Below are 13,144 nucleotides of genomic sequence, written 5' to 3' on the forward strand. Positions count from 1 at the left end.
ACTTGGTCTAGGGGAAGATTGGAATTAGATTGATCTTTAAAGTTGCGTCTAACCCAAACCACTCTATGAAGTTAGAAACATTTGATAAGGCTAACATTTTTCAACCATAACTTCGCATCAATTTTGCACACTGTTCCCCTTCACAGTATGTATTAGTACTGTATATTATTGAGTAATACTAGTCAATGAATCAACTGCCATCAGCAACACCATTCTACAGTACCTTTGTGTCATTTAGTGCAACACTGTGTTCAGTTTTTCAGTGCTTATGCTTACTTCAAAATATGACTCTTACTTCTCATATGCTACCAAAGTCCTGTTGTGAAGCTAGAATATACTTCTTTAGAGGCAGTACTTAAAATAAATGATTTTGTTCTTAAAAATATGCTGGTTATCAAAGAAACTCCCACCCTAGATAAAGAGTAAGTATACCTACTCCTGTGCAACTGTCCTACACTACCCCAGGGAAGACAGAATATGTAATAATTTTCATTGGCTGGTTTGATGTATTTGTTTGGTTTTTTCCCCTTATTATCCGACTCCTTATGTTTAAAGTCGTTTCAATCAAGAAGAATGTTTTAGTTTGTGTACAGATTGAACCCTTATAAAAAAAAAGTTCAACAATTGGTGAAACTGACATTGCCAAAGACAAAGAAACTGAATTGCTATCGTGTTTTTAACATCTCACTTCAGTACACAAGTTTAGAAGGCTTTTGTTGAGGATGAGCATATGCAAGTAATACATAGTATTTTCTTAGTGAGAGCTAAGGTCTTTTCCATAGTATTTTTTCCCTTAAATTTTAATTGTTTTACCTGTGACTGTCTTAGAAAAATCAAAGTTTTTATGGGTTGAGAACATCATGCAGTTACTAGTCAAAACCTGTGCGCAATTGCAGAATGTTTCATTTGCTTTATAAGAATATTAGCTGCCACTTAATTTCTGCAAATGGCTATTTTGTCATTTTTCTTTTTACAGAATCTGAGGATGATGGGGCCCAGCTCGTTGAGACAAATGACACAGATGATAAAGCACCAAGTTCTGAGCATCTAAATGATAAGCTAGCTGAAGAAGTTGAAAAAGAAGCAGAAAACATTTCAACAACCGAAGAGGCTATTTCAGAGTCTGCTTCAGCTGAACAAAGTGAAGAATCTTTAATAAAAGCAGAATAAAATACTTCAAGTGCCTTCTGTAGCTAGTTTTTAGCTTTGTTCATGCCTGTTGTTACTATTCAGGTGAGCTTTTTTTAATGGTACAACTTAAAAATCTTGCTTGGGCTTAAACTGCCTCAACTGCCACAGTGTGTCAAAGCTATGTGTAGAAGTGGGTATTGTAAATTCAGCATGTGTCTTTAAGTTAACACATAGAATGTGTAGTTGGTTGAAGTCTAACAGTTGTAGCCCTCGTTCAGTTTGCATATTTAAAAACTTCAAAGTACAAGCTTTGCTGAGGGTGACTTACAATTAGACATCTCTTTAGCTGTCACACATTAAGAGCAATTACTGGTGGTAATTGACCTAACAGGTTTGGTCTAGTGAACTTAAGATGCTTTTTAATGCTGCCCTGTTAAAATGGATTGAGTACACGTTTAATACACAGATGTTTACAAGCTACAGTGTCATCCGACATTTGACTTAAGCATATGGAAGTGTCAATGCAGTGGTGTTAATATTATTCATTGTCTAACTTCTTGACAGAATTCAGTTAAATGGCACTTGGATAAATGGCATCACCTTTGGTGTTTGCATTGCAGATGAACCAGAGGCACCTACATGCAAAACTGTTTTGTGTTTACATGAAATATAAGAAGTCTCTGCACTTGATTGTACTTGAATACAAAGCACTATTTATACCTGTACTATAATGACAAGATATAAGTGAATTTTGTGCCTTTGTGTATTTTGTTAAAGGAAAATAAAGACATCTAGCAGCAATACTTGCTTTGTGATTCCTAAAACTGAAGAGAATTCCTGTTCTGCTGTATGCAGCTATTCTACAGTTACTTTGTGCAACTTCAGAAGGACTGTGCCACCTTAAAAGGAGCATGTCTATTTGTAGCTAAGGTGGCTTTGATAGAATAGAAATGGGTCCCTGATGAAAAGGGGAAGTGCATGTGAATTTGCCAAAAGGCTTTACTAACTGTACCTAAAGCTAGTTGATACTATTTAATGTTACAATTGCAATGAATATTTGCTGCTGGATTACTGAAAATGTAATTTTTTAAATTGCATTGCTTTTTAAGATAAGGACATTTGTTACACATTTCCTGTTAAATGTAACAGCTGGGATCCTGGATTGGAAGTTTTCTGGTGTCTGTGAGGTACCTAAGTCAATCAGATTTTTTTAGAAATAAATGCTGAACATATGTGACTTGGTTGACTTAGTAATTTTTCGATAAAAGTTTTATTTTGTACAGTGTTGTGTACTTCACTACAGAGAGAGGCAAATTTCAAAACCATTTTTAATCTAATGTCTTGGTTCCAAAGGGAAGTGTTTTTTACACTGTAAAGACAATAAAACCCCTCAGTCTTAGCAGTTTGAGAGTCCTCTACAAGAAAAGCATGTTTCTCAATGTAACCTTAGTATCAATGTCTTTATACAAGACATAATTATTACACTAACAACAGCAGTTAATTTTCTTTCTCAGCTACATGCTTTATTTTCTGATTCTTTGGGGATAGTTTAGAAGCTCAGCCTCGCATCAGTCAGAAACAAGTGTGGTCTGTGTTTAGATTAAGAAGGAATTTTTTTCTGTTTTACTATATTAATTGCAATTAATATTTTATTTAGCAGTCTTAATAGACAGAATGTAGGCCTGTGATTAAATGAGTACTCATAGGTGTTTGTCTATATTTACATGAACAATTAGCAAGTGGGCATTTTATGTGTGACTATCTTAGTTGGGAATACAAAGAAAATAGTCCCTTTTCAGGACATGTTTTACAGTATGAGAAAAGTACAGGGTACAAAGGGATAGGGGAATTAACTCTTTAATACTTTCAGAGAATATATTTTAGATTACAGAATTTATTTTAAATGGAAACAATTTTGCCTGAAAGGTGGCAAATCTTACTTATTTTTTTGTAGGTTGCTAATCTCTACACTGCATTTTGTGCCTCACTGATTTATCTGCTTAAAGGCTTATTTTTTTGGAGAGAAAACAAATGACAGACCATGTGAGTAATTCAGCACAGTAAATTGTTGGATATACTTACAGTATGAGTGCTAAAAAGAAATAAAATTTAATATCCTGATCCATCATATGGGAGATGAAAGCATGAATTGCTGTCAGTTCAGAACTTAAGGTTACTCTAGGTACAGATGTTACTTCCTTTAAAAAATCTGCATCTGAAGTGTCTGGTCTTTTGTAGAGTAATTTCAGGTCCTTTCCATGACAAGCAGGGGCTGAGCTGTAATGTGTGTAATATCTATAGAATTGACTGAGAAAACTTGATATTGGACCTACATATTAAAAATATTTTAGCCTGGAACATGTATATTTTCACATGTCCTGCTTTTGCCAAAGAAACTGATGTTTTTAGGATTTTGGCAGTATGAACTATTTTGTGAAAAAAGGTATTTGGAGGGGTTGGGGTGGGCAATTATTTCTCCCAAGATTCTTAAATGTGACATGAGAAACTTTCCACAGAAGTGATTGGTACTTTTTGTTTAATATATCACTGAATATATCAAATATATCAAGTAGAGACAGTCAACCTGATGTGAAAACAAATACTTTTTAGAATGTGAAAACCTGCTTTGTGACCTAAAAATACCTACAACCTTTGAGCACAGGAAGATTTAGCTCTGTTTTAAGTGCATGGTAGAATTGTCCTAAAAGACTTAAAAAGTGTATGAGCAGTTGTTTTCATTAACTGCTTCAAAAGGCTTGAAGATTATGTAAAGGATGTCCTAGAATTTTGGTAGAGAAAAATCTATTTTAAACTTTTTAATTTTTCAGGGTTTTAAAGCAGCTCTAGTAAATGAGGGCACAGGGTTAATCTGTGGGTGAATTCAGGCTCATGATGATACATATGACCATTATGGACTGAGCTTTTCTCATTTTACAGTAAGCATTCACATGTTACTCCTGCCAAGTGTGGGTGCCCAGTCCTGATACGAATATGGGAAGAGGATTCTGTTTCTGCAGCAGTTGCTTCTTGGCTTCTGTGTACTGTGACTGTGGCAATAGTAAAAGGCACCTGTCCAACAGGAATTGAATCCAAAAGTATCTGTAAATGAACAGCAGTAGCCACACTTAGTCATGTCTTTGTAACACCAAAAAAACCTTGGAAGTAGGAGTGTGTTGACAAAAAAAGTACAGTAATTGTCATGTTTAATCCAGTTGCAATTTGACTCTTAAGAATGAGGAAATAGAAGAAAGTAGAGGGAAAAAAAATTAAAGAAGTACTGTGGTTCCATATTTTGTTGTCTTCTGACGTCTTGGCATGTACTCAAACCTCAATTTTTTCAGAAGTACTCAGAGATTTTTCACAGGACTAGACTTCTACAATGTCATAGGAGCCCCCTTTCTTTCTGTGGCCAGGATGAAAAGGAAAATTGAGTGGGATAGTGAAGTAATGCGTAGCAAGCTTGTTGATGTAGTGTTTTTATTGACTCTGGAATATTGTGAATAACTGTAGAAATGTCCTTTTATTCACTTAGGGTTTATAAACTGGGGAGGAGTTATCTTGACTGTGTAAAAATTGTCACAAGAGACAAATGAGTGTTCTACTTCAAAATAAATTGAAATGAGGTGGTCAGATTTACATTTTACTTTAGAAGTGAGTTAACAAAGGCAATAGTATTTTGAATTCTAATACCTCTTCTAAAGGAGAACACAATTGATTTTCCTTGGACAATTTGAATTAAAACATTAGGTGGATTCTTGGTATGGTGATTTCTCAAGAAATCTGTTTAGCCTCCATGCAGGAAAGAGACGTTCCCAAGGAATGGAAAATGAAGGTAATGCAAAAGTTGATGGTTTAGGAATGGTCTAGAGATTTTCAAAAGCAAGTGACTATGGGTGGGTATGGTTGGCTTGAAGTTAAGATTGAACCCCATGTGTTGCATGAGTAGAAGCCAATGGAAGGACTTAATGATGGAGTGAAACAGTTGGGGGAGAGAAGGAATAGTGTTTTTTTTCTTTTAGAACCAAATCTTAACCAAGAGATAAGAAAGATGAGCTTGAAGAGATTTTTTCAGAAAATGTGGTACGATTTGGCTGTTACCACATGGCAATACATAACTCAGGTTACTGTCATGTTCCTATGTCAGAAATAATAAGGATGGAATTGACAAGGAATCTTATTAGAGAATTTAGTTTGCTTTTTGGAGTTAATTCCAGAATAAGTATATGACAAAAACTTGATAGAAAAAAAGCTGTCTAGCTATTATGAGAGACTTGCAAAGTGTTTTAACCTAGAGGCTGGGGAGAAACACTTCTTTGTTGGTATATGGTTCTGAACTTAGCAATGTTTGTGCACTTGTGGTTTTGTGGTGCTGGAGGAGTGAGAAGGCTTGGGGAAACTCATTATTCAGTAGCTAAGTCTGCTATTAAAAACTTTACAAAAATTAAAGGCTTTTTAAGTCTAAACACATTCACTACAGGAGTACTGGATGTAAAGAAGTTTTAAATAAGCTACTTCTCCGTATTTATTCTGCTTCTGGAGTGAGGTTTTGTTAGGTATTCTACAATGAGGAAAACTGTTGGTGGGGCAAGGGATGTCCTGTCTGTGAATGTTGCACTAGAACAATAACCTTGAAGATTCATTTTGTGGCTTTGGCAAATAATAATTTGACCAGTTCCCTGAGTGTTCTCATGCAAAATCTTTAGGCCTTCATTTCCTTCCATGTCTTACAGACTGTTTTTGGTTTAGTTTGTTTTTTTTTTCCCTAATCTCTCTTAAGAGGTTCTTTCCTGTCCAGTCATGTGGTTGAAAGTTAATGCCTCAGATGTCAGCATTTCATGTTTCAGTTCCCTTCTAGAATTGGTAAAATGTAACCCTGTCCAGATTTCTGGTGTAGTGAGCCTCTGAAAGAGACTGTACAGAACACATATCCTTAATACAGGCTAATTTAAAAAAAGGCTGCAGATACATCAAGTGCATAAACATTAGGAGGAGAGTAAGTTTTCCAGGAATAAAGACTGGAAGTTTGAAAGTTCCTAATAATTTGGGCAAATAGCCTTGCAGGAGGGATTAGATTTAAAATGAGAGGGCAATAAAAGATTGCTCTATGACTAGTGGATTGTGTTTGATTGATGGCATGTAATTTCTTATAATTGCTTAAGAATGTATTTAATGGCAGTATATGGGTGACAGAGATTTTTGGTGGTTGTCAGAAAGTTTTGATTCACTGGCAGGAAAATGTGCATGAAATCATTACTGGTCTTTGGCAGTGCTTCTCTCTTCCATGGTGTGGTCTTTAGGTGGAATTCATATATCTCAGGTTTGTGGAAGGTGTTGAAGGCAAGGAATTACAGCTGGTGGGGTTGACTGGCTCCAGATCCTGGTGTATAGTCATGCACCAATGTTTCTGTCAGAGGACAGACTGTAAACTTCCATCAGAAATGTGTCCTAGTTGAGCTTGTCTGGTAGTCTGAAATTCAGTGTACTTCCTGCTTTGGGTCCTTGGCCTTTGTAGGAAAAGAATGGCATCCTGAGTAGGTGGGAATTCTAGCCTTGGATTTTTACTAGAGGTTTGTTTACACAACAAATAGGATAAGCTCTAATGGTGTTTAACAATGGGAACTGCTACCCCCCAGCATTTAAAAAAATAAGAAATTGAGTTGTCCCTTAAGATTGCGAGTCTCAAGGAATTCGACTTCACCGTTGCTTTTGATTTGTGGGCTTCTCTGGGGTCTTGTCAGGTCACATTCAATCTTTTCTCTGAAAGAATAACGATTCTGTGATTCTATGAAGAATAAGACCTAGAGAAGTATATGATAGGCAGGATAGTGAGAAGAGCTTTAAAATGAAATGTATTGATTATACAATAATTTGTTCCCAAACCATGGGGTTTTGAGATTAAAGCAAACACTTGAAAGATTCTCAGTAGATTATTTAACTTTGCAGCAGTGAAAAATCTAAAGCACTGTATCATAATATAACTTTCAAGGTTGCATAAAATCAATTTGATCATGACTTAAATTTTTGGGTAGAAGGGGATGTCCTGACCAAGTCTTGGCAATAAAGCTATTTCAGGACTGCCACTGTAGGTACCTAACACTACTGCTAGGATTTTCAGTGAACAATTACTAATGTTTTTCAGGAGGGCTTCATAAGCCTTTGCTACTGTGAAATCATGTATTCTCCTTCTGTTGTGTGACAAAAATAATTTGCAAAAGGGAGATTGCAACTGCCAGAGAAGAATACATGCAGCAAAATCCCAAGATATTCAGATATAGGAGAAAATAAGGGGTACAGATACTGGAGAGCTGACAATTTTGGGTGTTCAATTTGTAAATTCAAAGTCATCTCTAAATTTGTAAACTTATATTGAAATAATCATTCTTTCTCTCTTTCTCTCTCCATTTTGCTGCCGCAATGAAAATAGAGAAGCTGGATTTGTAGAAAACTCAAGCAACAAAGACCTTCCAGCTCTTCTCAAGTGGTTTGCCCTCTAATTCCTTGCATCACTTCAAGGAGTTCTGCTCCATTGATGAAACTTAATTTTTGACTTGTTCAGCACTCAAAAACATTTTACAAAACCACCAAGAAAATTCCTTTTTAAGAAAACTGGTTTGAATTATGTTTTAAAGGAAATGTGAAAGTTATTTCTTTAGGAATGTTTGTACTTGCATTTTTTGTATAGTGAGCTTTTATTTAAACAGGAGTACCTGTATATTTATAGATGCTATTGTTGTAATAGCCTTGTTGCATTAGTAAAGGGTATGTTTGTTTATGTACTATAAATATTATCTTTAATCAGAAATATTATCTTTAATCATTCTAATCCTAGCTGTAGCCTTGACTATACATCACCTGCAGTTGAAATTCCATTAAAATCAATGGCAAAAACATTAATTAGTGTGAATTCTTAGGCTCTAATAGACTTCCTGAAATGTCTGTCTTAGCTTTTCTGCTTGTAATTGAGAAGATATTTGAACTTGTGCTCCCCTTTTGAAATTTACTATTTTACCAAATGAAGCAAATTTTAAAGCATATGAAATGAAATTTTATAGCTTGTTATTTGAATATATACTGTCTTTGCTGTGTATCTAACTTCTTGAGGAAAAAACTGATCATGAAAAAGCTATTTATTTGCCTGAGCTTAATTGATGATTTGAGGTGATAATTCTGTTTGATAGTTCCTTCTGTGCTGGCTGTACTTAATCAACTTGAGTTTTGTAGTTATCTGGGTATTTTTGAGGACCCCATATGTTACCAAACAAGGATGAGGGGGCCCCTACCTCTTTAATGCAGCCCCTGCCCCCCAGTTGGACTGGCATATGTAGGACAAGAAAGTTGTTCAAGGTTGAGTAGTTTCTGATAGGACCCATTTGTCTGTGCTACAGCCAATTGTGAGAACTCCTGGCTCATGGCATGAGCAGCCAGCTCTCCACCCTCAAAGGTCAGCCTGGCACAGGACTGCAAAATTTTGTGTGTGCTGAAGTAGAGGCAAGAAAACCTGCCTTGACTCAGGACTGAAAATATGTGGCAGCTTCAGAGAGAATTGTGGAGTTGTGAAGGTGCTGACTTTGGCCCACGATTCCATAGATGTTTCAGGGTGGGTATTGCAGCTTTTATTGTATCTAAATGGTGATTTATGTCCTTATTCCTCCATTATTGTCCACAAGGTACTGCCCTGTGTCACAGGCCTGTATTACCTAGCTTTTTCAGACTGTTTCATTTTCATTAGCGCAGCTGCTTTAGCTTGTGATCAGTGTACTGCACCTCATTGATAATCTAAGAGGGTATTAGATGCACAGAAGTGACACGTAACCCTGTCAGTCTGGCTTGATTGACCCCTCAGCTTCCCAAACATGGGTTCCTTTTTTTTTTTTTTTAAATCCAAGTTAGCCTGCATCCATTTTCACACAGATTCCGGGCAGTTTAAAGGTTGGTCGGATTCGAATATTGCTCTTTCAAATTTGATAATGTATGAGTACAGAACTGTGACCTTTGATACGTAGTAATACATCAACATGACACGAGCAGTAAGTGCAGCAATTACCTTTACTACACTTCAGATTGTGTTTTAGTTCTCATCTTGTATGCAATTATTTCAGGAAAAAAGGAATGCCTTTAAGTTAAATATTTTTTGCAAATAGCATAAGTGCAGAAATTAATCTCTGGGGACTTTCTGATTTACAGGTAAATGTTTTCAAATGAATCTTGGCTTTTAAATTAACATTGTTTTAGTGGTAGAAAGGAGTCTGGTGCCATCGGCTTTTACAATACTTTTATTTTCTGAAATAGTTTCTTTAAACATTTTTGTTGTATTCTAATATAATCTAAATTTCATATTCTAGTTTATGGCCAAAGCCTGATCCTGCAGGCAGTTGAGATGTCACTGTGTTCATGTTGCTCCCATGATAATACTCATGAGTTGGTTATGTGCATGGTAATCATGCAAGTTTACATGCTTTTAGGTGCCTTTCAGAACATCAGAGCATCTCAGACGTGCATCACATACTGATTTAAGAGGCTGTTTTTAGATGCCCCAACAATGTTTCATCTTTATCCTGAGCAGATCAAAATGCATTTGGTTTATTTCCAGATGTTCTTTCTCACTTGTTGTCATAAATTGTTTGGATAATGACAGTGCACAAGCACTACCTGGTAGTGCTATAAAAACACAAATCAGTACTCCTTGCCAAAGAGCATAAGGCCTTGAGAGGACTGATAGCAATTGTGGTGTCTGTTCTGTGAGCTAAGAATCAGAATAAAATTACTGTGTCATTCTGAGCAAGCAATTGAATAACCATTGGATAGTGACTCTGTCAGTGTTGTCTGTCACAACCTAAACTCAAAGGGATAATTTGAAGTAGGACTTCATGTTCTTGTAAAAGACCTGCCTCCTCAGCAGCCAAGCACTAAGTGGTGTTGGTGTGCCAGAGTTATGCACTGAACTTTAATTCAGGAACTGGGGAAGTGCTTATTTTGTTTTATATTGAGGTAAAATCAACACTTTTTGGAATGGCATTCTTTAAACTGTCAAAAATATAAACGCTTAGTCCCCAGAACCATTTGGCTGTTCTGGGGCACAGGAGGCAGCTGATCCCAGTGGCTGATGTGGAATAGGGACTGAAAGGAGCCACTCCTTCCAAACCTACCATGAGCAGAGAGGGTGCTTTTGCTAGGCTGGCTTTGTCTTTTAATTCTTGCCTGTGGAGGCTGCTCACTTACTGCACATGTGCCCTTGTTATAGATTGGTAAAACTGAAAACTATTCTAATGCAATTGAAGGAAAAGTGTCATTTTTTTGCTCACTGTTTTCTAGCAAGTAGCTATTGTGGTGTTGTTTGTCCCCAGGGAGTAAAATCAAAACAAATTTATTAGATCACCATATAAATTGCTCCTAAGCAAGCTCTTGACCATACAAATTGTTTTGCAAAGCCATAAGGATGGTGCTACCTCGGGACAACGTGCAACCGTGGTTTTGCTTTGTTTCTTGTTGCTTTTGCCCTGTGCCACTTAAGGGCACTTGGGCCTTTAATTCCTTTGTTGGGTTGGGTTTTTTTACTGCTATTAAATTTTAAATGTTAACAACCAGTAGTAACTTTGGAAAAAAACCACCCAGTCCCCTTTTCTGCAGTGTTTTCCTTTAAAAAATGTAAATACTGTATATGTGGAAGTCTTGGGTCTATGCTGCTGACTTAGCAGGTGATGACAGCTCAGTGGGGGAGTTTGTTTTTCAGCTGGGGCTCCGTGTTTGTAGAAAGTTCCTTAGGCTGAAAGGCTGCCCTTGTGCAGGTAGGTGACTCTGGGTAGAGAAGTGAATTTGTTACTTGACTAGAAGTAATAAGGGGATAGCAATGGCAACTACTCTTTGCATGTCATTATTTGTTGATTGTTATTTGCTCATGCTGAGTTTATTATTTCTGGTAACAACTTTGGCTTCTTTAATTTTCTATATTGTATCTTATTAACCATTTTTTGAAAAAGAGCTGACAACACTGGTATTCCCCAACAGTACGATCTTTTTTATAGTATCTATAAAATATTTCCTTTCATATTTTAGAGAAGGGGGTGAAGGTAATATTTTTTCCATGATTCATACTATAGCAGTATGACTAGAAGTATTTATTTTTCAGAAATGCTAGGATTTTTGTTTGTTTCAGCTATTTGCCTAGATCTGTGTGATTTTGGGGCTTTTTAAAAAATGGTGAATGATAGCCTGGTTGCAGAATGTATTTTCTTTTTAAGGCTTATCTTAAAAGAAAAGACCTAGCAGGTTGCAATGGTAAAATCCTCCTGGAAGGAATTGGTTGAATTATTGAAGAAATGGTAGGCAGCTGAAATTATGGACACTTAATGGAAAGTACTTGGCTAAGACTGTGCACAACATCTTGTGAATACTCCTGATACATCATAATAAGGCATTATGTTTGTCTAGTCAGCAAGTCTGATCTATTTGATTTTAAATCTCAGATTGTGAGATTAATCTCTGATTCTGAGTAAGTGTAATGATTCTGAGAACTGGAATATTGTTTGCTATTGTGAACAGTACTGGAGGAGTCTCAGAATGTATAATGTAATAGATGCAATTTTATTTGATTTTTTTTTCCCTAGGCCAATTTAATTTTGATTTATTTGCCTCATTAACCCAGGAATTCAGAAAATTGAATGCTACCTGAGTGAGGTATTATTAACACTAGTGAAATATCTTCAAATTCACTTCATGCTTATAAATTAGTCTTTTGAAAGCATTTTAAAGGCATAATGATGCTGTAGTGAAAATGTACAGCATCATTTAAAAATTGCAAAATGCTTATTTGATTTCAGAAATAAGACTTGGTCACCTGACTTAAATATATACTGATCTATTATTTATGCTTTGAAAATAGAGCTGATAAAAAGCATAAGTGTTCTTGATATTATATTTTGTCATATCTAGCTAAAAGGATTGAAATCCAGAGAAACAATTTTCTGAAGAAATGAAATAGGATGCCCTCCTGAACCCCTGGGGAAAATAGCCTCTCTTTTTGCTCAGAATATGAAGCAGTAAAACAGTATAAGTAAAACAGACAGCCCATGTCACATTCCTATTTGTACAGTCTGGAATGATGTTTTAAAAACATTTTCTAGTTATTTTTGATAAATAAATGGCACAAATAACATCTGCAAACCAACCCTGCTGATGTAAGATTTTTCAGATTTGTTTGTCAGTGAAAATTCAGAAAATTGCCTTGCAGAACTTAAGTTTTATAACTCCCAGAAATATGCATACCAAATGTGTAAGAATATATTTTGTTCTCTTTTGCCTTTCCTTGGAGAAACTAATGCTGATTCTCCATTATCTTTGCTTTTGGGCTTAGAAGATAGCTTGGTAAAAATACAGGATATCAAAAAGCTCAGCTGCTAAACACATGTTTATGAAGTGTTAACTAGCTGTAAGTTCATATTCATAGTGGAGCATCCAGCTATGTATTTGGAGTAGTGTATTCTGGTTAAAGCTCTGAGATTTCCCCCTGAGCCAGTACTGCTGCACTGAAAACTTGGCTTAGTGCTTGTAAGATCCTTGCACAGGTGCTGCTCCCACCTCTGGTCAGGGTGTGTCCAGGACAGATGTGGGTTGTCTGGCTGTTGCTCTCTTCGGCTTCTGCCAAAGGCTGCTGCACTGGGGCTGAAGGGAAGGTCCTCCAAATATTGTGGCTTTCAGAAATGCACTCTTCAGTTCAAGGATGCTGCTGCCACTCTAATTTCCATCACTGGCATAATAGCTGAGATGGAAAAACTTCCCTTGGGCGGCAGGATTGAGAAACCTGATGTCATGGCTCTACCAATGCCTGGTTACCCAGGACTGGCTGAGGAAGGTGTGTCTGTGCATCTTCCAAAACATGGCTTGTTGGGGTGGTGTCCTTTCAGCTGCATTTGAGTAATAAATGTCTTATGACTGTTGGTATGCTTTGGACTTTAGTGCTCTGAAGAGTTGGTTAAAATCAGCTTTAAATTTATTTTTGTAAGGATTCTCAGTCAAT

At 36.4% G+C, this 13,144-nt stretch overlaps 1 protein-coding gene across 4 annotated transcripts in view; it reads left to right on the forward strand.

Annotated features, from left to right (window-relative positions):
- LNPK (lunapark, ER junction formation factor) overlaps positions 1 to 8,061 on the forward strand; it is a 48,539-nt gene extending 40,478 nt beyond the window's left edge. For 3 of the 4 annotated variants that reach the window (XM_030952129.1, XM_030952132.1, XM_030952131.1), the window contains exons 13-14: positions 977 to 3,174; positions 7,556 to 8,061. In XM_030952129.1, the coding sequence (XP_030807989.1) occupies positions 977 to 1,170 (194 nt within the window). In that variant the 3' untranslated portion in view covers positions 1,171 to 3,174; positions 7,556 to 8,061. The remainder of the gene's footprint in view (positions 1 to 976; positions 3,175 to 7,555) is intronic. The other variant, XM_030952130.1, reaches the window with a different exon arrangement.
- The last annotated feature ends 5,083 nt before the right edge of the window (positions 8,062 to 13,144 follow it).

Source organism: Camarhynchus parvulus, chromosome 7 (assembly GCF_901933205.1).
Source record: "Camarhynchus parvulus chromosome 7, STF_HiC, whole genome shotgun sequence".
In the NCBI taxonomy this organism is placed as follows: domain Eukaryota; kingdom Metazoa; phylum Chordata; class Aves; order Passeriformes; family Thraupidae; genus Camarhynchus; species Camarhynchus parvulus.